The sequence below is a fragment of the Podarcis gaigeae genome, assembly GCF_964106915.1.
Source record: "Podarcis gaigeae genome assembly, chromosome: 4".
Taxonomy (NCBI): Eukaryota; Metazoa; Chordata; class Lepidosauria; order Squamata; family Lacertidae; genus Podarcis; species Podarcis gaigeae.
The window spans coordinates 44,834,962-44,861,934 of record NC_139677.1 but is presented as its reverse complement, the minus strand read 5'-3'; the positions used below and the strand labels follow the sequence as shown (position 1 = coordinate 44,861,934).

Below are 26,973 nucleotides of genomic sequence, written 5' to 3'. Positions count from 1 at the left end.
TTCTCCATACTCTACGGAACACTTTCCCTCTCTCATCCTCTTGTGTGCCCCCTAAATCTGTTTCAGGAGTCTCCCCATCCCCTGGAGTAAATCTGGGAGGGTGTGAGGGGAGAGGGTGAAAGTCATTTTTTCAAGCAGAAGTTATTTTGTTGAATACTGTGCATAGCAAGTGAATTTTTTCCAAGCACACATCTGACAAGGCTTTTAGGCTGCTATATTGCCTTCAAGTGTGATAAAGGTAAAGGTAAAGGTACCCCTGCCCGTACGGGCCAGTCTTGCCAGACTCTGGGGTTGTGCGCCCATCTCACTCAAGAGGCCAGGGGCCAGCGCTGTCCGGAGACACTTCCGGGTCACGTGGCCAGCGTGACATCGCTGCTCTGGCGAGCCAGAGCCACACACGGAAACGCCGTTTACCTTCCCGCTGGTAACCGGTCCCTATTTATCTACTTGCACCCGGAGGTGCTTTCGAACTGCTAGGTTGGCAGGCGCTGGGACCGAGCAGCGGGAGCGCACCCCGCCGCAGGGATTCGAACCGCCGACCTTTCGATCGGCAAATCCTAGGCGCTGAGGCTTTAACCCACAGCGCCACCTGCGTCCCCTAGTGTGATACACAGGCATTATTCCTAGTTGTGCCATGTTCCTAACCTCTCCTCTCTCCCAGATTTTACTACCGCTGCTTAGCTACCCTTGGTAGTTGGGTACACAAGGAAAAAAACCAGCTGCCACTGTCTCATGAACATTGTAAGGAGAATAAAATAGAGAACCATGATACAATGATGCCAGGAAGAACAACTTGGATCTCATTCACAGTTGGTTGTTTGTCTGAATGGAAATATCTCATGCACAATCATTCATAGCCACCTCTGGTGATAAGCCTTACCTAAATAATTAACAGCTGACCATACAGCCCTTTCCAAACTCATGTTAAAGTGCATGCAAGTGATCTGCTCTCATATATTTATTTGAGATACAGGGTCAGAGGCTGCTTAATTGCCAAGGTGGCTTCTAAGCAGTTTACATGTATAAAAGATCATTAGGAAAAACTCAGGAAACTTTGCAACTGAGCACCTTTGTGCAAAGACATTCAGTTTCAACATCTATCCTGCTTGAGTCCTAGAGGTAGAACTTCAGACTTCCCAGAGGTGCCTATTCAAACAAACCATAAGCCTTAAATATATTAGGGAGATGGGAAAAGTAACTGAGGAATACAAGAAATTAGAAGCAGTAAATATTTGAGAGAAAACACTGTTTTGCTTATAGATGTCCCATGAGTAATGGAAGTGAATACATTTGACAAATAAATTATTTGTTCTGAATTGTTCGCCCCATTCTGGTTGGCATATATGACAGCAAAGACCATTTGAAATTTAGCATTAAATGAGCCAACCCCCTCAGTAATCATGATGATGGCAAAACTTGTGACTCCCAGTTGAGCAACTGTCTTGATGGAACTGTTGGGGATAAAATCAGAAGCTGAAAAGGCAATGTGACAACAAATAAATGGTTTTAGATATTTGGGTGGGAATGTTCTCATCATAAAGGTACAGAAGACATGGAGGGGGGAAGAGTGGGGAGAACATAAAAAAGGCAAGAGGACCTATATGAATCAGCCAAAGAGTAGGTGGATAAAAGGGTCAGAGATATTATATGGAACTAAACTGTGAAGAGGTTGGGCAAGGGCAGCACACAGATGCAAGTAGGTAAGAAGTGAAACAGCATTGAACAATTCACTGTTATTAGCACACAGTACTGAAAATGAGGAGCCTCCCTAAACATGAATAAAAATTAGGGATGTGCTGAAATTTCAGATGTTTCCATAATCATATGAAAATTTGTATATACAGTGGTACCTCAGGTTACATATGCTTCAGGTTACATACACTTCAGGTTACAGACTCCGCTAACCCAGAAATAGTGCTTCAGGTTAAGAACTTTGCTTCAGGATGAGAACAGAAATTCTGCTCCGGCAGCACAGCAGCAGTGGGAGGCCCCATTAGCTAAAGTGGTGCTTCAGGTTAAGAACAGTTTCAGGTTAAATACGGACCTCCGGAATGAATTAAGTACTTAACCTGAGGTACCACTGTATAGTTAACTTATATTGAATAAAATCACACTCATCAATATAGTCAACTTCCACACAGTAAAGGGACTTCACCTAAAACAGAAAGTCATCTGATGATGAGGGAAGTCTGAGTACACAATTCAAAAATTTAATGGACAAAATTCCATTAGGGGTGTCAAAAGTGAAGAGGTATTTTGGGAAATGGGTTGACAAATTCAAACACAGAGTAGTTTTGGTTTATCCCAAACAAAGATGTTGGCATCAGTAATATCATGAAAAGCAAAGCTTCAAGAATCATAATAGCTGAACAGTTTGAGAGATTTTAGAACCCAAGCTTGCTGAAAATATTTTATTTCTTTTAAATGTTTAATGCTTAAAAATATTAAGACACACTAGCCATAATAACTGGACAGAATAGTATGAAGTCGTAATATTTGGAGATGACAGTCCACTATTCACTAGCCTTTGTTCAAAAATCTTCATGCATGTTCTTTTCCCAAATGTATTGAGGCATTATAACTCGGCAACTTTTAAGAAGTGGCTTAGAAATGATAAACACAATGTATTTAAAATAAAATGGAATTTTAAGCAAGGCGCTTCTTTTCTTGCAGAAAATCATACACAACCAAGACAGCTTTACATTATCACATCATTTCAGATCACTTTCCCTTCTTCTTTGGTAGTTGTTGGATTGCAAGCAGAGATTTGTATTGCAACAAAGTTATGTAGAGCAGGCTTCCTCAACCTCGGCCCTCCAGATGTTTTGGGACTACAATTCCCATCATCCTTGACCACTGGTCCTGCTAGCTAGGGATCATGGGAGTTGTAGGCCAAAAACATCTGGAGGGCTGAGGTTGAGGAAGCCTGATGTAGAGCAGTGGGGGGGGGAATTAACTGATTCTAATTCTACTGTAATCAAATTAGGCTTCAGGTTTTACTTTTTAATAGAGCAGACAGGTTTTTCCACATGGTAAGAGCCTTGCATAGCTGCTTTGCACCTGCATGTCTCAAGAGGATAGTATGCCCATGGTCACCACTGTAAGCGGGCAATGTGACAGACACCTATAAATGTATGTGCATAATCAGTGAGTCCTATGTACATACAACAGGGTGTATGTCTGAGTAATCATGCACAAGTTTGCATCACGGTTCACAAATACATAGGATGGCCGTACATATGTCATTGCCATTTATATGCACATTTAACTGGTGTGATGCAAATGGCGGCATCCTTACACAAGTTCAGACAAACATGTTTCCCCCCCCCCCCCGTCTTGATGTGGCTGGGAATGTTCCTTTATGTACAGTAGTTGCCTTCTCCCACCACCCCCCCAAAAACCCCACCATCACTATTAGGGCTCCAGTGACAACTGAGAGATGATTACTGAACAAGTTTCATAAAAGATTCGTAAATATTTAATGATTCCTTTCTTCACCCAAATATGTTACATTCCAAACAAACCTGCTTCCCCATCCCTTGTTTTTCATACACTGAGATCTTACTACATTTAGTTAAATGCCAATATCTAAAAGATTATTGGGATACAGCATTTTTTTAATTCTTCATCTCCTGCAGAAATGCCCTTGATTTTTGGATTACTTCCATTTGAAATCACCAAAGGCTCTATGCAGTGTGTAAATAAGTGGGGTGACAGCAAACATCCTTGTCTTATAACCTGTAATAGTAAAAAATTCCCCTATCACAAATATATGAGAGATAAATATGACAGCTACAAAGAAAGCAGACAAAGACCCAGGAATTGTCAAGAGAGTGCAGGGAACAATATCAAGAGTAAATGGAGATCAGAAGTAGTGTTATAAAGAAGCTTAAAGCAAAAAGGATTTGGAAGGTGATGCAATAGGTCACAGAAGAGCCATGTAAAGAACATAGTTTGGAAAGGAGAAAGCTGAGCCTGTCGGTAATTCAACGTTGATATATCTCTCATAGGGTAGTTTACTTTAGGCCATCCGCTAACAGTGAAATCCTATGAATGTCTACTCTGAAGTAAGCCCATTTAATTCAGTAGGACTTATCCCCAAGTAAGTGTTTACAGGACCGCAATCTAAAGTATCTGACATTGAAGCAGAGCCGGCTCACCCATGAGGCAAGTTGAGGTGACCACCTCAGGCCTCAGGCCTCAGGATCCACAAGGGCTGCAGATTGGGCCTCCAAATAATGCATCACCCACTGCTGCTAGTGGGGTAGCAGCAACAGCTGTGTAGCGCTCCTTAGAGGTCAGATCTGCTGCCTCCTCAGCAGCTTCCCCTCTCCCCATGCTGCCTCTACAGTGGCCACTTGGCAAATAGGAAAAACTGCTGGTCTCCTCCCACACTTGCTCCTGATGTACGTCTTTATTGCCCTCCCCCCTTGTTGCTGATATAAATCTTCACTCACCCTTTCTTCCCTAGAAGGGCACCATTTTGTGGTTTGCCTTAGTGCCAATATGTCTTGGGCCAGCCCTGCATTCAAGCAATATAATTTGTTTTAACTATTTTTAACATTGTATTTTAAAATTGTTGTAACCAGCCCTTATGGTGAAGGGTGGGTCGGAAATACTACTAATACTATTATTAATACTACGACTTCTCATCTTCATCATCTAGGAAAGTATTTTCATGGGAACATCAATTATAACCTCTGTAACTCCATTTTCTACTAATATAAACTTGAATCACACCTCCTGAATCTGGAGGATGGAGTGGGGGAACCTTACTTTTTACATTAATATTTCTCACAATATCTCCAATATCTACATATTAATATTTCTCACAATTTCTCCAACACAACAGATTTTTCCTTTTAAATTGGTTGTCTTAAAGAAGATCAAAACAATGTCAAGAGGGGAAATAAACTCAAAAAGACAGTTAATAACAGCTGTACTTTATATTGGTCAATGTGACATGTAACAGTCAAATGGGGAAAGGTTGCAGTAATGTGAGGGGGCTGTCTACAAGCAGGCGTGTCTAACCTGTGGCCTTCCAGAGCTTGTTGGATTCCAACTCTCCAGCCAGCATGGCAAACACACCTTCGCTCTCTCCCATTTGAAGATGTTCAAAATGACTAGAAATGGGACTAGCTCTTATGAAGCTGTTATGGCCCCATAAAAAGGTCAAGGACCCCTGACAGTTAACTCCAGTCGCAAATGACTCTGGGTTGCGGCACTCATCTCGCTTTACTGGCCGAGGGAGCCGACATTTGTCTGCAGACAGTTTTTCTGGGTCATGTGGCCAGCATGACTAAGCCGCTTCTGGCGAAACCAGAGCAGCGCACGGAAACACAATTTACGTTCCCGCCGGAGTAGTACCTGTTTATCTACTTGCACTTTGACATGCTTTCGAACTGCTAGGTTGGCAGGAGCAGGGACTGAGCAACGGGAGCCCACCCCATCGCGGGGATTCGAACTGCCGACCTTCCTATCGGCAAGCCCTAGGCTCAGTGGTTTAGTCCACAGTGCCACCCGCGTCCCATTATGGCCCCATACCAGGTTGTTTGATAAGGACCACAGTTTGAATGATGCCTTAGTATTGCAAGCAATGTAGTACATGTCTTCATCAACTTATTACCTATTGTGGATTTTCCTGGGAAACTCTGTTTTGAGAGCCAAGGATTTGTCAAGAAAGTATACCTCAGGCAACATAACAGTAAATCTACTCATTTCTTTTTCAGGCTTACTTGCACCATTGGGAACCATGTTTAAGACTTGTAACCTCACACACACACACCAACACAAACAGTGTTTCATTACAGATAGCTCATTAGCTATAACCTTTATGCCTTACTCTTTGCACTCTCCCCAAAGGCAGCATCCCAATTCCTTGAGATATTTAAAACAGGAATAGGAAATAAATTATATAATTACTTGGTCTATTATACAATTAGCTCACCATAGAGATGGAAATAAACCTGTCTTCAAAAACGTTTGAGATGCGAAGGCATATCAAATGCTTCTTTTTCAGTGCCTGTTTTCCAGAGACTTGTGTTCTCTCCATGTCCTTTTCCATTTAATTTCTTGATCCACCTCTAGACCCTCCTTTAGCTCTTTAGAAACCAAAAATCCCTCTCCTCCTTTATGTCTCCCCACAATTTTTTTCTCTTTGTTTAAAGAGCTAGAGGTAGCACAAACACTGGCCTCCCCCCCCCACCCAAGTTTGAGATGAGATCTCTAGTACTAATATTCAAATGTGCAGCTTCTGGCCCTCCCCCAGACAAATCTGCCATTGCTAGCCAAGCCCAATTCTATTACATCTGGTACCTCAAGCCCCATAGAACATAAACTACATGAAGGGACAACTGTTGCCAGTCACAAGCCAGTTTGGAGAATGGGGCTAAAATTAACAGCAAGGTTCAAAACCCCAGGCTTGGGCAGAATCAGCATTAAATTTCAAAATAAAATTAAAATGAAACAGTGCATTTTAAGTGTTCATTGTAGCTACACTTTATACCTTGTAAGAACCAGAGCAATATCATCTCCACCACAGCCCAATCACCTTTAAGACCTTAAGCAAGCACATAAAACACCAGCTAAATTGTTTATAACAATGGTAATTCAACATGTAGAATGAGTGAACTGGCCATATATATGGAGTGTTCACAGACTGCATTCAATACTGTCTTGTATTTCCCTCCCTCACTGCATAGAAATTCTGCATAGAAATTCTGGGAGTTGCTTCCATTGATTTAGAGAGGATAATTCTGAACATTAACTAGGGTGGGTGAGTTACCACCAAAGACCAGAAAAGACGGCTTCAATAGGTGCTAGGAAACAGTTAATTGAAAGGAGCCCAACACATTTGGGTTCTATACCCCCCCCCCCTCTTCAGACGCAGTTATTCCTTGCCTGTTCCTCCACGGAAAGACCTCCTGCGTCTAGGAGGAGGTTTTAGCCGGGAATGGCAATGTAGGGCTCCTGGAGGAAATCAAACATTTTCTTGGAGTGACTCCTGCATTGTTATAATGCAGCTATATCACAATGGTTAATATGAAACAAATTAGAAAATATGGAATTCCTTGATTTCAGTAAAAGAGATGGCAGCCTTACTTGAGACATAATTTGATTATTAGCTTTCCTGCAACAAACTACATCTCACTTTCACTACTAGCGTTTGGGGAGGTTAAAGTGAAATATTAGATCAGCTTTATGTAGAAGCAGGGATCTGAACCTGCCTTATCCTCATCCACTCGAACTGACACGGCAACCCTTAGGCAAGCAAGCAGCCTAACAGACATGTTAAAACTGGCTTCTGTCTCATCTCCTGCCTTTTATTCTTTCTCCAGACAAAGCCACCGGGGTTTACTTCCGTCCTATAAGAGCGCGACAAGATTGAAAGGTTGGAGTTCTGCGCGTCCACTAGAGGGCGAACATATCTCCTCCCGGCCGAAATCGACGGAACCAGGCGCTGGGGAGTCACCAGTGTCCCCGGTCCTGCAGGAGGGCAATTGACACGTGATTTACAGACTATTCCCCGCTCTTAGTTTCAGCCCAAGCACAATATGGAATATTGTTTGGGCTTTCTAAAAAGGGCACGTGGGCTGGGGAGGAAGGGAGTTGATACTAAACGAGATGCTAGGAAAAATTAACGAACGTGAAAGAAACTGGAACATTTGCAGTGGCTACATAAAAAAGAGCGGCGTTGCGATGAAATCGCGAGGGATGCGCGTGGGCCCTTTCTATGCGTGCATCTAAGAAACGCCCGGACCTCTAAAAACTGGACCACGGAAAAGGTCCCAAAGGTGTTTTCCATTCCGTATTAAAAGCGAACACGGGTAATAAAGTTGATCCAGGCAAGCGCAAAGCAACGCGGAAATGGAGGCTTAATGGAACGGCCCCCGTGTTAAACTGCGGGCCTGTTTGATCCCACTGAAAAGCTCGGAGAGGAAGGCAAGCGCTCCGAAGACTAAAACCGCAGCAAAGCAGCGAGGAAAGATCCCGGCATAAAAGTGTCTAGAATGGAGTGACAATTGTCTGAGATTGCTCGGGTTGGAACGAGCGAGAAATGAAAATGTATTGAGTGGAATAACGATGCTTAAATTGGACAGATCATGGATTTGGTAATGGGCGTAGCCAGGATGGGGGGGCAGAACCGCAGTTTGCTATGTATTTTTATTGGGGGTTTTTATTTGGGGGGGCAGCGCCCCTCCTTGCCTCCCCCGTGGTTACGCCCATGGTTCTGGTGCGTAAAGTGGTATGGCAAGGGACTGGGCTGCACCGAGAATGGCAAGCAGGCATACTCCTGTCTTGTTTAGAGTGGGCAGATGTGCTTGGAATCAAGGAAGAAAAGCAGTCCGGTACCATTCCGGAGTCATAACACCCCTCCCTCTGCACGTGGACTTTATTGATCCCTCTTACAACTGCAAAGCCATTGGCACCCCGGCTACATCCCTCTCCTTTCCTTCGCTCCACTGCCACCCTCCATGCCCCTGGTGTAAACGAGGGGCCTGGAAACACCTATAGCTCAGGCATCCGGTCCACTCGGTACTCCAGGGGAGCCCGTTCTCTTCCTCGTCTCCGACAGCAGTCCGTACATCGTCAAGTAGGACGGGCGCTCCGAGGTACCCCAAGGCCTGACATTCCCAACGGCATCGCCACCCCTTCCGACTTGGTCCAAGGAGCCAACGGGCAAATACTTTCCCAGGCGGAAAGTGAACCCCCCGGTGTCACGCTGAGACCTGCTGCGCACTTGACCTGGATCTATCATGCTGCAATCCTACGGAAGCAAGCAGTCCTCAGTCGGTTACGACTTCCGACGGTTTGCAGGGCTTTTTGATCAGAGCTCAGCACCACCCAACTTTCCCTGGAAGCCCCCCAGGTTTCGACCCAACCTATTCCAGAGGCAAGCCGTGGAGAGGTCTAGCCTAACTCAAAGTTCAGGCCTCGCTTCTTCTCACCATCCGACAAGAGAGGCCTGTCTAAAACCACATTGAAATCACGAAGGCTCCCCCCACTAGCCCAGAATCCGTTTGCTGTGAAGCGCATTGCGATAGAAGTGAGAGATCGGTCGCTAGATGGATAGGGGGGTGCATAGTTGGGCTTGCAACTTGCAAGGTAATCTATGCCATTGCGTATCACTGACATGCTTGGGCCCAGCCGAGGCTTGGCTTTCCACGCCGCTGCTTTTCCGCGGCCCGCCCGGACACATCCTGGCCCCGCGGGAGAGCGAGGCGCACGGATGTTCGCCTCGTTTGTCAGCCTTTTCGCGGTGCAGCAGGGGCGCCCTGCCACGTACAACGGGAGAGGAGGGAAGGGAGGAGAGAAGAAGGGATCCCGTTTCCCTGCCTCCTGTGAGCATATTAGGGGGGGAGCTGAAGTGGGAAGCCCCATTCCATGAGGTGAATCCCGGCAGATTGGAAGGAAGAGGAAAGTGGAGCTGGGGGGTGAAGGAAACCTGCCGGCGGGCGCCGTGCTGCCTTTCTCAGCGTTGCCTGTCACTCCCCAAAACTTGTTATCCTTACAAGGCATCCGTTTGTTTGGCTGATCTCAGCAAGGTTTTCTCCTCCAAGTAGAACTCTAATTGCTATAATTCGACTGTATCATTTTGGATCATTGCACTATTGTTGTTTTCTCTCTCCCTCGCTTCCCCCGAGCCCGGAAACAAGGGCGCTCCGGTGTGAAATTAGCAGGTTGCAGGAGGGAACAGGGAAAGGGAGACCATCAATGAAGGGAAGTTTGTTTTTATTTAAAAGGCTAAGGAGAGAAGGGGGAGAGACAAAAGAAGAGCCAAGGAAACGCAAAGGCGCGCGGAGGCGAGATCGGTGGTGCAGACAGCAGGCAAGAATCCCCCTCGGCCTCTGTGCCGCCGGGACCAGGGCCAGTGGCAACTTGTTCCGATGGGGCATCGAAGTTGGCAAGGCGTGGGGTGGGGAGAGGAGGCATGGGGAACGGAGGATCTGGGCGGCAAAAAGCTTGCTCGCCCTTCTGGCGGGAACCAAGCCCGGGAACGATTTGGAGGGAAACCCCACTAGGGGTCATGGGGCTTAGCTACCCCAAGAAGAAATGGATCCGGGGAGAGGGAGCAAGAGTCCCATAGACAGATTTGGGGTGGAGGGGCGCTTTAAAAAGTCCATGCCAGATCAAGTGCCACACCCAGTCCTACTTACGCAGAAAAGCCATCCATTTATTAGTGGCATGCAAACGGTTGCTTCGAGTCTACGGAGAGCAAACCCGGTGCAAACGACGTCAGTTTTGTACCAACACACACACGGTAGTTTTGCTGATTTGAGTTGAGAACCTTGTTGGTCTTGAGAAGAGAAGAGCGCACGACTTTCCAGCTATGCTTTCTCGCTCTCTTACTACAACCGTGGTTCCTTAAAAAACGGTCAAACAGAGCGAGGTATATTTTGCTTGGGTGTTCTTATTTTTTTGTTTTAGGCTCCCTTCGAAAAGGGAGTGGAAGCGCTGCTTAAGGTTACCCAGACCTGCAGCTCAACTGCAATTTATTTGTTTAAATCGACCTCGGAGGAGCTCAAAGGCTGAAGGCATTGTGGAGAGCCCCTGGCAGGGACTTTCGGGTCCCTCCGTCCAAGTAGCTTTCGCATCTGAATAAAAGAGGCGAGTGAAAGCCGAGGAGCGAGTCTCCCCAGGTTGCGAGGTCACGATTTCTCCCCAGTCTGCCTAAGACTCAGGGGGAGAAGCGGGTGGCTGTGAGCCAAGAAGACGGGTTGTGCCCACCGTCGCCCCGCCAAACGAGACCTGGAAGTCGCCCCGTGGGACAGAGCATCTCCGGGCAAAGCGGGGCTTGAGGGAAGGCCGGGACTTTCCCTCTCCCTCTCCGACACAGCACTACACCACTCCGGCGGGTTTATGCCAAGGAAAAGGCGAACCCAACACAGAGGAGGAGGGAAAGAGGGAGGGTGTCGCATCGGAGCTAAAGTGGCGACGCCAACCAGCATAAGTGCTCCTCTGCCTGGCTTGGTTGGGGCATTTTTCAGGGCTGGTGGAGGCGCAGGCGGAGAGAGGCACAACCTGCTGCGGGAATTGCTCGGTCGGGGCTTTCCCTGCCCTTCCAATAGGTGGCCAGGTACCTCGGTTGGTTTCTTGGGTTGGCCACAACAATAAAATTCCCTCTCTAAGTCGCGATCGGATGGATGGATTTGGCTCTTCCGGATGGATTTGGCTCTTCCAGTCCCATCCTCTGACTTAGCCCTCCTCTCCGCGCCCCTATTTGCCCTCTTTCTCTAGACTTGAGAAAGGCAGGTGGGATTAACTCCGATTGTGGCTGTTGCTCTTGTGGTTGGTATTATTATCATCATCCGCATCAGCATTGTTGCTGCTGCTCCTTAAAAAACATAAACACTATTCCTGCTAATAAAGACCTCCTCTCCCACCCCAGTCTTGAAGCGGTAAAGTCAACCTTATTTTATTCAATGATTGCTTTTTGTTCGGGTGCGTTTGGGTGGGAAGACCAGGATGGCGAGAGACTAAGACGAAGGGAGGTCTCGTGTTTCTTTAACTGCTCCCCATCCTCGTGGTCTTCTTAAAACTCTGCCTTTCCCTGGGCGAGAGAAGAGGGGGCCGTCTCAAGCAGAGGGAAAGCCTGTTTGGTTTCTCCTTTCTACAGCAAGTGTCGCGCTGTGAGGAGGAGAAGTGGGACGGGGGCAAAAGCAACGGGGGCGAGGCGAGCTGCGAGAGCCGGGCCCCGTTGTGGGACGACCCTCCTGCGCGGAGGCTCCCCCCCTCCGGGAGCAGGCGCCCCGCTCCGCTTCCCAGCCCCTTTTTCCCTCCGTCTCCAGTGGCGGATGAAACGCTTCTGCCAAGGCAGCTCCGGAACGTCGATGGCACATTAGCATTTGAAAGAGTTATCCAGATGTTTATTACAGTTTGAGAGAGACAGAGGGAGAGAGAGATCCCAATTATAAATCCTTGTATTTTTAAATACCCAGTGTAAGCGATTCAAGTAGATGCCTTTGTAAATTTCTTTGACACGTTCAAACGAGGAAAGTTGAGCAGAAAGAAAATCAGGCCTGGAGTATTCCCCTTGTCCCAAACCGGGATTTTTGTTTTTTGTTTTTTAAAAGTAACCATTATTTGCTGCCTCGCTCTGCCTCCGCTGTTCACGCTGCCTTCGCAGAGCAGTGAGGAATCTCGTATTCCAGAAGTAGTAGAACGGAGCACACGGCGGTATTGGGCCCCGATCCCGGTCCTCCGACGGTTACACATCAGCCTCTGCCTACAAAAGAAGGCCCACTGATGCCAACGTGGGGTTATTCCCCAGTCTTGAACGAGCTTTAACACTAGGGGAAAATTACCCCTGACAAAATACTTGTTTGAAGTAGCAACAACGACAATGAAATGGATCTAGAAATCAGGGTGGTTTAGGGACGGCCACCATCGTTGGGAAGGATCAGATACCTGGCACTTTTATCCTCTTGTTGGAGGAGGCCGGTGCCAGTGGAAGCATCAAAGCATCCTTAGCCCGCTTGGTTTCAAAAGAGAGAGGCTGCTGGAGGATAGTCCCGGGTTTAATGCCATCGCATTCGCAGCCGGCCAAACCTTCCCGGCTTCAGGCGAGGCTTGCAGCCTTTGACTCAGTCCCAGCCACTCAGAATCCTTTTGATCTCGTCTGGTCCCATTTCATTCCAGTCAAATCCCTGATCTGCCACAGACCTGTCTTCACTCTGAAGGCAAATACAGGATTCTTCTGGGATCTTGGTCGGTTTGCATTTGAAGGTATACTGGATCCACTACAACAGCAACAGCCAAGCAAACAAACAAAGCAACAACGACCCTAGATTGAATAAATAACGAGGAATCGGTCGAGAAAGTCTATTAGGTCCTTTTGAAAACTCCCTTATGATCGTGCCCGCTCGTGCTGATGGGCTTTTCTGTACCAATTCACTTTAATCGTTTGATAAATCGAAATTTGTACGCAAAATGTGTTTCCACACGGGCCACCATTGTAAATTAATCTGTACCAATTTGTTAGTGAACGAACTTTTTCTGATAAACAGTCTCATGTGTTTTTGATATTTCTCTCTAGCTACAGAGAGAGATCTGTATTTTTATCCATGAATGAATGCGTGTGTGTGTACACACTCGATGTACAGATACTCCCACACACGTTCTGTATTAATGTTGCAATCCTAAACACACACTGTAAGGTTTATTGAACATAGCGGGATTTACTTCCAAGTAGTTCAGGACAGAAGTGCTCTGTGCTCTATTTAGGCAGCACTTGTATCAAAAATTATAGAGCTGACTGATGTAGATCAGCAATAACGGAATGCAGTAATAATTAATCCAGTTAATCCCTCACTAATTTAATAATGCCCAACAACCCACTTTTAAAACAAAAACAAAATTAGAGGAGGAGGGCTGTTTCTTGAATGGAACAGTAAGTTATTTGGGAAGATCGCGACGAATATGTGACATAGTTAAGACTCCGTTCCCTATATAATATAGTTAAGACTGTAGAGTCTGAATTATTTGGGCTCATCGTCCCTGGAAGTGTCAAGTTGGCAGGAAACTTTTCCAAGGAAGAGGAGCTGAACGAGATGACCTTCGCCAATCCCTTCCTGTCCTTCAGCTCCAGCAAGGACGAGGTCTGGGCAGGGAAAGTTAGCCTGCCAACTTTTTGTCAAGCAACCCGTTCCCGTTCCCTGCCCCCTCCCCTCTCCGGATTCCGGACCGCGTTTTCCCCTTGGCTGGGAGCCGAAGGCTGCCCAGCCTCTGGAGAGAGCCAATCAGAGCGCTGCTCCCAGCACGTGGAGGAGAGGGAATCAAGAGCCAAGCTATTGCGGCTCAGGCGCTACACTTGTTCCCAGTGTCCTGGGCAGGAAGAGGGGCGACTTTGCCGGCGCTGCTGCCGTTGCCTGGTGGGGGGAGGGGTGCCAGCCCAGCCCGGAGCCCGGAGCCCACACGCGCCGCCACCCGGAGCCCGGCCAGGCGCGGCGGCGCGGGAGGGGCCAGCCAGCCCAAGCCATGAGCAACCAATACCAAGAGGAGAGCTGCTCCGACAGGCCCGAATGCAAAAGTAAATCGCCAACTTTGCTCTCGTCCTACTGCATCGACAGCATCCTGGGCCGGAGGAGCCCGTGCAAGATGCGGCTGCTGGGAGCGGCGCCCAGCCTCGCGCCGCTGGCCGGCAGGATCGAGCAGGACAAGGCCGGCCAAGGTAAGCCCAGCGCAGGGGGGCAGAGGAAAGAGCGAGCGGGCCTGCCAGGCAACTTCGCTTCTCCGGGCAGCTCCAACGAGCTCCGCGGAAATCCTGCGCCCGGAGAGCGGGCCTAGAGCGCGGAGACCCCCTTGCAAGTGGCGTGGATGGGCGCGTGGGTCTGAGATGCAGGCGACCCACCGTCCAGGCGATCAGGAAGGTTAGGGGGCAGAAACGGACTGGGAGGAACTCCGCTTCCCCGCCACTCTTGGGGTCTCTTTTTTGCCTTGCCTTCCACCACCAGCTGCATCCCAGGCACGCCCGGGTCGCCTTTAGCTTGCTTGGGGAGAAGGGAGGTGGTGCCCCAAATGGGGCTCTCCTCTTATTTTTTTGGAGAGGGTGGGGTGAAGGAAGACAAGTAACGGAGGCAAGTCAGCAGGTCCCTGGCGCGTCTTTTCCGTTGCTGCTTCGGCGGCGCCTTTCCGCTGCCAGGCCTGCTTGGGAGGGCGAATAGATAGGGCGTCCTTTGGCGGGGCTCCCGGTTGTAAAGAAGTGGGGCTCCGGGTAGAATGTGTTTGGAGGGGACAGAAAAAAGCGATCCCCCCAACACGCATATACAGAGTTTTAAAATATTTTAAGCCTCTTTCTCTCCGGCCTTCCAACGCATGTGGATCTTCGGGTGCCCGCAGAGCCGCTGGAAAGGCTTTTGACGAAGCCGACAGGTGTCAGATTGTCGGCTGGAGGAAGGGGACTTTTAATGAATGCACTTCAAAGAATAGTAATGTTAATAAGTCAAGTAGTTGGAATAAAAACTAATGCAGAGAACAGTTAGCTTTTGCTTTCGTCCAGACACAATCCTCAAATTTATCTCTCCGTACAGTTCCTACAGGGGTGGGTTTTGATAGAGCTTTCTGTGAAAGATTTTGGTCTCGGGACGGGAAAGGGAGACGTCGAGAGATTCGACCTGGTTTGGCAAAAATAATTGCAGCTGCCCGCCTAGAAAGTTGAAAGCATCTGGGCTAAATGGGGGGGGGTTGTATTTACACCGGGGGCCCCCACGCACGGTCTGCCCTTTGCTTCGAGTCCCTAGATGCAGACTGAGGGTCCCCCGGCTGGGCGGCAGCGAAACGTGTCCGGCCGGGTCGGTGATGGGTGCGTGTCTGTCTGTGTTCGTCTCCCCGGCAGGACCGGCCAAGGGCAGCCCGGGGGGCTTCGAGGCTGCCGAGCTGCACCTGCCGCCCAAGCTGCGCCGCCTCTACGGGCCCGGCGGGGGCCGGCTGCTGGCGAGGGCCGAGCGGGTAGAGGCGGGCGCCTCGTCCTGGGACTCGCTCAAGATCAGCCAGGCGCCGCAGGTCAGCATCAGCCGCAGCAAGTCGTACCGGGAAAACGCGCCCTTCCCGCGGGCCGCTGCCGCCCTCGACGAGCTGTCCAGCGGAGGAGGAGGCGGCGGCGGCGGCCTCGACGGCAGGCCCGGCCGAGACGACGAGTTGCTGGACGACGAGGACGACGAGGATGACGACGACGACGACGAGGAAGAGGCCGAGGAGCTGGACGAGGAGCTGGAGGACGACGAGGAGCTGCTGGCCGAGGCCAAGGAGGCCCGGCGGGCCGCTGGGGGCCCCGTCGGCGTCGTCGGGGGACCTGGCGCGGCGCCGGGGACGGAGGGCGCCGACGGCTGCTCTCCCAAGGAGGAGCTGCTGCTGCCCGTCGACGAGCTGGTGGAGGGCAAGGACGGCGAGGACAGCGTGTGCCTGTCGGCCGGCAGCGACTCCGAGGAGGGGCTGCTCAAGAGGAAGCAGCGCCGCTACCGCACCACCTTCACCAGCTACCAGCTGGAGGAGCTCGAGAGGGCCTTCCAGAAGACGCACTACCCGGACGTCTTCACCAGGTAGGTGGCGAGGCGGTTGGGGAGGGGAGGGGGGCAGCTGCCCAACTTGGCGGTTCCGTGTGTCCCCAGGGCGCAAAGCGAGGTCAGCTGGTGCGACTCCCCTGGCCACTCTTCGCTCAAGTTAGACGGGGCTGGAAGGAGACAATCAGTATAAACTCTTAAGATTAAAATCGGCGGATGGGTGTCTGCGGGCAGAATAGGAAACCTTGGGACTTGGGGATAAATGTACAGACAAGAAGAAAAAGTGCGCGCGCCTGGGGATAACTTGTGAAGCTGTGGAACTGACGGGGTGGGATATGGTGGGGAATTCCCTTCTCCCCCCGTTGTGTCCCAGGGCTTTATTCAATCCACTCCGCGTCCAGGAGAAAAAGTCATTCTTTTTTTGAGGTTCCCTCTCCTCAGAAGTCCAGACACCCCATCCTTAGGATAGGAGGAGAGAGGGGCTTGTGTGGCTCAGCCCGAGTTCGCCGGCCAAGGACAGGTTAGAGGTGGGTTTTGGCCGCGTCTTTGTCAAACCCTCTCCGGGGTCTATTTTTGCCTTGATCCTCTGGCTAGTCTGTCGGGTATCAGTTTCAGCGCTCTCGGTGGAAGCTGGAGCGCTGCCCTGCCGCAGGGAAGCCCCGTGCGTATATATAGATAGATATAGTTTTGAAAAGATCAAAGTATTCCGCTTGAGAGGGCTAAAAATATGGGACGATATGGCAGCTTGCTTGGAAAGCTTTGGCAGAAGCCCCAAGCGCCCCAAGCGCCCGCCCGCCGGTTCAGGACGTTTCTGGGCACCGTCCAGAAAGAAAAAAGAAAAAGATTTTTTTTTAGGGGGGGGGGAGTCCGGAGGGAGAAAGTCATTCTGATCCACTGCCTTGCCTTGAGGTCTGCTCCTTACAGGGGTTTGAAGCAGAAGCCTAACCGCGCACGCTTACTTTGAAAGAAACCGGGCTGTTCGTCTTCCCCTCAAGCGCTGTATCAGACGTGTATCAGGCTTGATCCGAATTAAAGCGGTGTCAAGTTGCATTTGCGCTTTCAAGGAGGAAATCCCTGCCTCCCGTTAACTAGAATCTGCTTGGGAGACGAACTTAATTGCAGTGAAAATGACAATAATGCAGATGCCCATTTTGTTTGCAAGTCGGTGCCTAAGTGGTTTGGTGGGTTTTAATTTTTAAATCACTCGGTATCAGATCCATTCCTTTCTTTGGATTCCCCCGTACTCCTAAAATGCTCCCATTTGCAATCCGGAGAAAAGGAGAGGAGAGCATAACGTTATTAACGGGGTTACGCACTCAATAAGTAGGCGAATTTCGTTTTGAGCTGCAAAGCCTCTTCTGCGAGGAATTCCTTTTACCGCATCCGGATCCGAGAAGGGTCGCTTTCAGCAATATTTGTAGCAAAGGTTTTGCTATTTACCAAGAGGAAAGGAATTACTGATCCTCAGAATACAGAGATTCGTTTGGGCTTCTTATTAAGAGCGACCCTAATTCCCTTCCATATTCTACTCCTCCTTGGGGCTGCAATCCGGTCCCCATTTTAACAGAGTAGCCCACTGAACTCGGTGGGATTTACTTCCGAGGAGACCCACGTAACTCAGTTTATTGCACTGTTAAAGTCGTTAGCCAAGGCTCGCCTCACCTCTAATATGGGGGGGGGGGGAGGGAGAGTATTTCCGTAGAAATGGGATGGGAAGCAGCGTTTATTTCTTGGCACATTTGCTGGAATCTCCTTCGGAGCCAGCGGGCATAAGACGCAGCTTCGCCGGCGTGGCACAGGAAATCACCGGGATCCCCTTGCTTAGGAAACGGAACTGCCGGCTTGAGCGAAAGCTGCTGCCTTGCTTTGCCTCGCAGCCACTCAAGGCAACGGCCTGCCTAGGCAGGGCGCCCTTCCTCTGGAAGCCCGACCGGCGTATGCTCCGATTTCGCTCGGAAAGGTCTTTGAAGTGGAATGTGCCGGCTGAGGCTGGAGAGGTTTAGCCAGGCCGCTCCTCCCATGGCGCACATCGGGGCAGAGAGGCTTTGGTGCGGCCATCTCTGTGAGGAGCCAGACCCTCGGGCTGGAGATCTTTCTTTTTTAAAAAAAAGAAAAAGTTGGCAGTCTGGAGGAGCTGGGCAAGGGCGAGCTGGCTCTTCCGCTCCAGCCCGGCCAGGCTCCCTCTCTGGCCAGCGCGGCGCTTTTCTTCCTAACGGAGGGAGAGCCAATTATCCCGGGAGCTCTCATATTCGAGGTAAACAGATTATAAGCAGTTTTCTAACATAGTAATGGTTTCCGATTTGCCTTAATTGTTGCAATAATAATCGCAATGAAGGGCTCGCGTTGCAGCTCAAAGGATCTCCTCTGTGCAGCGGCGCGGCGTTTGGAGGGGGGAGCCTTGCTCCGGCGCGCGGGGCTGCGGGCCTTGGCCGGGGTCGCGGCCCTTCCCAGCAGACTGTCAAAGCCCCCGCTCGCAAGTTTTCCTCTTCTCACTTCCTCCAAACATTTTCCCCTTCGTAACAACAACGGGGGTTGGGGGGGGGGACAGGAACACGCAGATCAAAACAGGAAACTTGGGAGGTTTTTCCCCCTAGTCTGCTTTGTGCACCCGATTTCAAGCTAGCCTTCTCAGGACGTGGAGAGTGAAACGCTTCCTGGTTTGGGATATTAATTTTTTTGCGGGGAGTGGGGGTATTGGGGGCATTCCGGGGCGATCCAGCGTCAGTGCCAGTAGGAACTGGAGCGAAGGGTAGGAAACAGGCCTTGTTTGGGACTTTGCATGTGGATGGCTCTCCCCTATATGGGCAAAGAAGGAAGGAGGAGTAGTAGCCTTCACCAAGGCGGTGAGCCGCGGGACCCTTTCTTTCCCGCTACCCCGCTTCACAGGGCCTCACCTGAGCGTGTGTCTTGTTGTGCTTGTTTCCCTCCCAGGGAGGAGCTGGCGATGCGCCTGGATCTGACCGAAGCCAGAGTGCAGGTGAGTCCAGGGGCAGCTGCGATGGGGACTGGGAGCGCTCTCTCGGCGGGCTTGGGGTTCCCGCAGGGGGGGGAAGGAGAGGAAATATTGTTTAAGACCCTTGAACCCAAACAGGCGCTCGCTCCTTCTCTCCTCCCCCCACACCCCCAAATTAGTACCAAAGGCTGGGTGATGGGTGCCAGTCTGCCCTTTCCCTCTGTACGGGAGGGAGCAAGCCCCCAGCAGCTTTCCTTCTGCCCCCTTTCCACCCCCACCCCGATGAAAGAACTAGCTGTGGTTGTCAGCCCAACGCAGCGCGAAGCAGGTATTTGCCTGCGCTCTCAAATGGCCCATCGGGCCTCCATCAAAGGGCACTTTGGCGCTCGAGCAAACAGGGAGGGGCTGTTTGATTTCCTCTCCGCTTGGCCCGAAGAGAGTCAGCTAATGCTATTTGATTTCCTCGATTTTGTTTTTGGCTCGACGGTGCAATGCTATTAGAAGGTGTTTGCTCCCCCACCCCGAGCCTGGAGGCTACGCAGCGCGGAGAGCCAGGCGCTCCACTCGCCCCTCTTCGGCCAACCCCCAGACAGATGGCGGCGGCCTTTTGCCTCCGCGCAAATCACTTTACACTGAAAGTCAGGCGCGGCGAAAGCATCATAAATTCCATATGGCTCATTTAATACACAACAGCTTCTCGCATTAGAGGGGCTAATGAAGAGCCCGGTCCCCTCCTTTCTGTTGACACATTTCTCCATTGTCAAACAGAGATGTGACAGCAAATCAGGATTTTCAGCTCAGGGGAATGAGTCGTGGGAAAGTTAAATAACTAAGAGAGAGACAGAGACAACCCCCCTTTTCTTTCTCGCCCTCCCTTCCCTCCCTATTCAGTGGAGAAGATGTAATTAAGGGGAATATGAATTATTAGAGCCCCTCGGTTTACCTTTGGGTGTACTCAAACTTATTAATTCAATAAGAGAGGGGGAATTTGCAGTGGGGCCAAGTTGCTAATTGAGTTGGAAACGGAAAAGACGCGCCGAGACGCCACGTTTGCCGTTGCCTTGAGCCGCAGTTCCTAGGCTGGCTGCGCTGGGACCTTCCTAGAGGCGAGTGGAGCAACACAAACGAGAAGATGGTCCCGGTCTCCCTCCCCCCGAATATGTGGCTCTCTTTCTCATTTCCCCCAACCTATTTCCAAATAATTGCCTCCTATGGAAGCCGAGGCTGCAATCCTATTATATATCCTCACATGGGAGTAAATCCCATTGAACTCGGTGAGATTTACTTCTGAGCATACACCTATGGGGTTGCATTGTCAATCTGTTTAGATTTTAGAAAGTAGCCCTCCCGTTTTTATTCCTTTCCAAATTTGGAGAGGGATATATTTTCGGTAGTATTTCAGCGCTTTGGCTCCAAAACTGGAGAAAGATGTCGATGGTTGATATGAATATATAGAGAACCCCTCCCTGTTTTTATTAATAACTAGGAAAGGGGAGGGAAGCTTGTTTATTGCTGCCCCTTTTGCTTTTCATCTCCCCCCGCTGAAAAGACCAGAGCTCTTTGCAAAATGTGAGCGTTCTCCCCGAGAACGGCTCTGAGTGTGGGTGGCTGCGGAGATGGCGTAATAACCACAATAATAATAATGAAAAATAATTTGCACGGACTGGGAAATTAGCGTTAGAGCCTTTTAAGTGCCGCTAAGAAGGCATGGGTTTAAAATTGTCATAAAAGAAAACATGATGTTTAGCGTGTGTGGCTGGCGAAAACATTCAACTGTCTGTCAAACAGTGGAGTTGAGAAAAGGCGGGGTGTGTAGGGGGGGAGAACCCGCTGAAAAGGCTGTATACGTGGAAGCTTTTGAAGAAAATAGGAGAACATTAGGCGAGGTTGCTTGAATGCAGTCGCATTGGTTGTATTATGTATTATGAAGGTGCGTCTTGCAGAAAGGCAGCCGCTTAAGAAGGAGCTGTTGCGTGTGTTTCTACCTGTAGCCCAAGAAGCCCAGCCTAGTCAGAGCCTGCTCAAGCTGATCGATCACTCCCGTTAAGAATAAATAGATTTATATTAAGCCTGCCTTGGCCAGGTCAAGGGCTGGATCCACTTTAAGGTCACCACCAGATATGAGCGAAACAAGATGCGTTTAATTATTGTCTTTATTTCCAATAGGGCACCATCTATTTGCATGGCGCTTTTACAGATTCCCAGGGACGGGGGGCGGGGGAGAGAGGCAGGTCTCTGCCAGCGAGGAGCTTGCCGTCTAAATTTCTACCGTGAGGGGGACACTAAGGAAGACCGGGAGAAAACTGATTTGTGATGTCACTGTCACGTAGTTCTGTCCCATTTTGGGTCTGCATGCTCAGCAGTGAAACTTCCCACCCCTCTGCTCAAACCATTTGCTTCGACATCCTCGCCCACCGATCTGGCAGGCACGAAAGACATGGAGGAAAGGCAAAATGGGGTCTGGGCGCAGAGAGGTGGGCGCTCTTTTGCCAAGCCAGAGGCCCTTGCTTCCCTTTCCTCTATGGGCCTCTCCCTGGGCAGGAGCGCTGGGTAGTTTCAGACGATGGCTGCTCCAGAACCGCCACGGAGGCCCGAAGATGTGCGCTGCGCTTAGGCCCAGGTCCCCCGACGGCCTTGGCGCCGAAGCGAGCGCTGGGCCTTCCCTGAGGAGAAGGAGGAGGGGGAAGAGGAGGAGGCGTCGTCGTCGTCGTCTCTGGGCTGCCGCGAGGGCCGCGCTTGACTAACCGCCTTGCCCCCTCCCCCCACCCCCTTGTTTTATGTTTTGGCTTCCAGGTCTGGTTCCAGAACCGGAGAGCCAAATGGCGGAAGAGGGAAAAGGCCGGCGCCCAGAGCCACCCGCCCGGCCTGCCTTTCCCTGGGCCCCTGTCGGCGTCTCACCCGCTCAGTCCCTACCTTGATGCTAGTCCTTTCCCTCCTCACCACCCAGCTCTCGACTCCGCCTGGACGGCCGCCGCCGCCGCCGCTGCAGCCGCCGCCGCCTTCCCCAGCCTGCCGCCTCCTCCTCCCGGCTCGGCAGCTCTGCCCCCCGGCGGGACCCCGCTAGGCCTCAGCACTTTCCTGGGCGCGGCCGTGTTCCGACACCCGGCCTTCATCAGCCCCGCCTTCGGCAGGTAAACTTGAAGCAGGCGCGGCCTAAACCTCTCCCCCCCCCCTCCCCACGCTGTCAATAAGCAGACCGTTACCGATGCGCGCACGTGCCGCGGCGGGGCTTCCTCCCGAGTACGCATGCGTAAGGCACGCTTCGGTGTCGAAGTGGGCGGGGCCTCAAGGGAATCCTGAGGGTGGGAATGGCGAAGGCAAATCTTGGCCTGCCTGGTATTATATAGATTTGGGCGCGGGTTGTGCGCTGAGGGCCCCGCGCGTGAAGGTGCAGCGGTGCTTCTGAAGGCATGGGAAGGGAGAGTGGCTCTGTCTCCCACAGGACTAGATCATGGGCCATTCATTGGCCTCATCCAGCAAGCTCTGTCTGGCCATTTTCTAGACCTGGCGCAGGAGTGGTGGAACTTTTTCTGCTTCAAAACTTCAAGGGACCTGAGACGCTTCCCGCTCAGACCTTCAGAAGTTCCTTTCAGTGTTCGCTGGGCCTAACTTCCGCACTTATGGGCTTGGTGGCGCTGGAGAGGTTCCTCCCTTGCGCTGACAACAAGGACCTAAAGATGTCCATGCGTGGACAGGATGCAATAGTTCAGTCGCATTGCTTCTGGGTTGCAAGTATAGTTCCCCAGTCTTTAGAATATGGAATTCGTATGAGTTGGGAATAATAATAATAATAATAATAATAATAATAATAATAATAATAATAATAATGTGTGCAAAGCTCATGGTATCCACCTGTTCCCTAAATGGATAGAGATAACTTTAAAGGAAAAGGCCAGTCACTGGCATTTGCATTTAGACCATGATCTTAAGCACACTGGCTGGAAGGTACTCGTAAGATTTTCTTCTAGTTAGATGGCTTGGCCACATAATATTATTTAGGTGATTGGATGACAGTCCGTTTATTAGAATAATCTTAACTTTTAAAATGGTCTAAGTGCGTTTTAACACATTCATTTTACCTTTCATCTTTGTTGATATTTGATCCTACACTAAATAGTCACAGAAAGGCATAAAATGAAATCGAGAAAGGTGTTTAAAAAATGAATAAAGACAACTTAAATCCACTGAAAAGTCACAGCAGTGACTAGAGATATAGGCTGTCTAGTTTACACCTGAACGGAAAACCAGACTTGTTAGTCAAGGATAAAATAAAATAAATGATACTGCAGCTACCTTTCTTTAAACAATAACCAAACAATTAATTTAAAGAAGTCAATAGGTAATTATAAAGAGACAAAAAAGCATTGTCGGGATTTATGGAAGCCGGAGAGAGGTTGAAAATGGAAGGGCAAAAGAACTGCAGTGATGTCTCTACTGATGAGAACAAAGAAGAGATAGATTCATCGCAGGCGAGACGCCACTTAACACAATTATGTGTTGGAGGAGGGTTGGGGAAAATCCAAGTAAAATTTAGTTTTGAGTCGTGGGGGAACGCGAGAGCCGCCCAGCTACAACGAAAGCGTTTCTGCCTTTCCCCTAAGCCCCCGAGTGACTCAATTTCCCTCAAGGCAGGCAGGCGGCTACGGGGCTGTCACGCCCCCTACTTGCCGCCGTGATTCTACACTTGGAGCGCTTCTCTCTGGCTGCATCAGCCGGAGCCCTTGCGCTACCTCCCCTTGCGCCCCCCATCAGATTGAAAAATGAGTTGTAAAATGCTTACTAAACTGCCTGGCTAATAGGCTGCGCGATCAAAATAGGCAGGCGACGAAAAAAGAGAGCGAGGAAGTAGTGAAGGGAGCAGAAGAGGAAAGCAGAGACTTTCCTCCTCCCGCTTCCATCTTGCTCTTAAAATGCGAAGTTTTTAGGAAAGCTTTTCACCTTCCATAGAAACTGCCTTCTGAAAAGCCAAGCCACTGTGCATATAGGGTTCCCCGTTTTGCTATTTGTGTGTTTTTTAAGAAAAACACCCTCGGAAATCGTAGCCTATAAGAGAGCAGCAAGATGCAGACCGTCCCACTTCAGGGCTGAGCTGCGCGAAGAATTTCAGGAGCAGAGAGTCGGGGATCCCCCCTCCCTGCGCCCAAGTAATCCTCCCCAAGGCCCTCCCCGCGCCAGCCAGCCCGCAGCCCGCAGTCCGGGAGCTTAGGCGGCTCCGGGCTTAGTATGTAGCCCCTGTTGCCTTCCAGGCCCACAGTTCAATTCCTAGCCGTGATGATGTCAATAATCACCTCCTTGGTTAATGGAGAGTCTGTATATCTCGACGTGCCAGTCAAGGGGGTCAGTTGCTCTCTTCAGAGCGGCTGCTCCGGGGAGAGGTAAGGAAGGAAAACTAGAGGGGAAGGCATTTCCAAGATTGTGTCATTGAGCCGGGATGCTAGGGTTGCCGGAGAATAATTGGCATTCCACTGTGCGGAAATCCACAGGGACGGCGCGCCCTGCTGGGCGTGGGCATCCGCCCCGCGAAGGAGCCGAGCGGCAGACACCGCTTCGGGCATCCAGGACCTCTAATAAGGCGGGCCGAGGAAAGTATAGACATCGGAAGGGCAAGGGGAGGGGCGCCCGAGAAGCGAACGTGAAGGACAAGGGGAAAGCCCGCGGAGGCAGCGTAAAGAACCACCGCTGTAGCTTGGGGGAGATGGAAGTGGCGGGAGAGGAGAGGGAAACTTCATCGGGGAGAAAAGCCATCACCTAAAAGTCTCGATTGTTACTACTATTTATTATTAGCAATAGTTTTTTTAAAAAAATATTATTCTCTCTGATCACAGTATAAGTCGCAGGCTCAAGCGTCGGCTGCCAGCGAGCTCCTGTCACTAGCAAATGGGAGAGGATTAGGCGTCTTACAGACAATCTCGTTGACTGGGCGTTTCTCTTCCAACCCCGCCTGGTTTATGCTGCCCCGAGAAGGGCCGCGAGTAGGAACCGGCCAGACCTTAAGCTTGGAAAACTCGGGATTCGAATCGAGGCCCGGGAGGGAACAGAGGAGGGACCTTGTTTTGCACACCGCCCCGGGATCCAGACAGGGTGAAGGGCGGTATAAATGCACTGATCAAATACATAAAGAGCACGCGGCTGCTGCAACATTTGTCCGGGTCAATCCCGACCACTCTTTCACTCGCAGCCCTATAATTCTGGGGTAGCCAACTTGACGCTCCCCATAAAGTTGTGAAACGACAAAGCCCATGAGCCCCCGGCAACGCTCAGTAGTAGTGGGAATTGTAGTCTCAACTGTATGCGGAGGGTCGCGGGTTGGGCTTTCTCCGCCTTAAATTGTATAAGCGGAAGTTGAGAGTCCTCCGGAGGCCTGTTTCCTTGCCTTTGAAAGTGGGTTTGCCCTTGAATGGACTACAACGCCCATGAGCCACACTCCCTGGGCCTGATGGGAGCTGGAGTCCAGCAGCCCCCAGGCCCGTTTTAAAAGCAGCCTGACGCGGATGATGCAATGTAGGCGCGCTTTTGTTAGTGACACGGGGTTCTGGGGGTTTCGCCTGGTCGCCACCCCCTCTTCCGGGCCAGGGCGAAGCGCGCGCGGAGGCGAGTGGGCCTCGCACTGTCAGCTCGGCCCTGACCGCCCGGCCTGTGTCCTCTTGGCTTGCAGGCTCTTCTCCACCATGGCCCCGCTGACGAGCGCGTCCACCGCGGCCGCCCTGCTGCGCCAGCCGGCCCCGAGCGTGGAGAGCGCCGTGCAGTCGGGCGGCCTCTCGGATCCGGCCACGGCGGCAGCGGACCGGCGCGCCTCCAGCATCGCGGCGCTGCGGTTGAAGGCCAAGGAGCACGCGGCGCAGTTGACGCAGCTCAACATCCTCCCCGGGAACAGCACGGGCAAAGAGGTGTGCTAAGCAGCCCCGACGGGGCGGGGCGAGGCCGGCCAGAGATCGCCTGGCGGAGGAGCGAAACCCAAGACCAAAACGGGAGAGCGAGAAGCAAGACAGACACATACAAAGAGAGACCGAGGATCCGCGGCGGAGAGCTTCTCCTCCGGTTCGGTACTCGGAGCAAGCCAGGCTCCTGCTTTTCATGCTTCCCTCGGGCCATTCAGCAGAAGCTCCTTGGCTGGGACTACCCCACGCACCCGCCACCCCTTCCCCAATGTCATTCCGTTTCTTGAACACCCAAGTACATCCCAAGGAGGAGAAAGGAGAGAGGACCTTTCGGAGCGGGGCGCGTGGGCAGGTACGACGTGGCGGCGCAGCCCACGCCCCTCTCTCTCCCTTCGCCACATCTAGTCTTGTCACCCTGGGCCGATCTTAAGAGGAGCTTTGGGAGGACGTCGAAACCAAGGATGCTGCTTGGGCCAGGCCAAAAGGAAGCCAATGATGCGATGCTGTGTTAAAACGAACCGGTGCACTTAATAAGGCAAAAGGGGATCGGGGTGGGATCGGGGAGAGTCTGGTCTTTTCCTTTTCCTTTTCTTTTTTTGTCTGTGTGTGGAGGGGTCCTCCTATCATCACACCAACCAAGGGTTTTATAGCAAACCAAAGGGAAAAATAACAGTGCTAGAATATGGACTGTTTTAAAAAAAGAAGTCACTAAACTGTGATGCTCTGTACATACCATTGTTATTAAAAAAAATAAGAAAAAGCAAAAAAAAAAAAAAAGAAACACAGCAACCCAGAGCTTTGTATATTTGAAATGTTATATAACAATTGCACTCCGTGTAGTGTTTGTACAAGTTTGTCATTTCTGTAGATTCTTACTGTGTTGTAGATATCATAGGGTCCCTAGACAAATATTTATGTACAAACCCTTTATTTAACTTATTAACTGTAGAGGTTCCTGAAACCAGAGAGAGAGAGAAAGAAAGAAAGGGAAAGAGAGTCAAAAAAAGAGAGAGACAGGGCGTCGGTACAGTGCTTTTGTGTAATGTTGTTATTGCTCTCACTTTCCCTTGCGACCAAGTGGAAAAGTGTCACCCATAGAAAATAAAATATATATATATACATTTATGAAGAATTTGAAAAGATA

At 50.5% G+C, this 26,973-nt stretch overlaps 2 protein-coding genes across 2 annotated transcripts in view; one reads left to right on the top strand and one right to left on the bottom strand.

Annotated features, from left to right (window-relative positions):
• LOC310842517 (uncharacterized protein) overlaps positions 1-26,973 on the bottom strand; it is a 589,060-nt gene that overhangs the window by 556,489 nt on the left and 5,598 nt on the right. The gene's annotated exons all lie outside the window — the stretch shown is intronic.
• On the top strand, positions 12,056-26,973 carry ARX (aristaless related homeobox). Its single transcript, XM_083734463.1, has 5 exons — positions 12,056-14,170; positions 15,335-16,037; positions 18,930-18,975; positions 21,745-22,082; positions 25,607-26,973. Exons 1-5 carry the CDS (start codon positions 13,978-13,980, stop codon positions 25,845-25,847), a joined length of 1,521 nt encoding a protein of 506 aa, XP_083590589.1. The 5' UTR covers positions 12,056-13,977; the 3' UTR covers positions 25,848-26,973.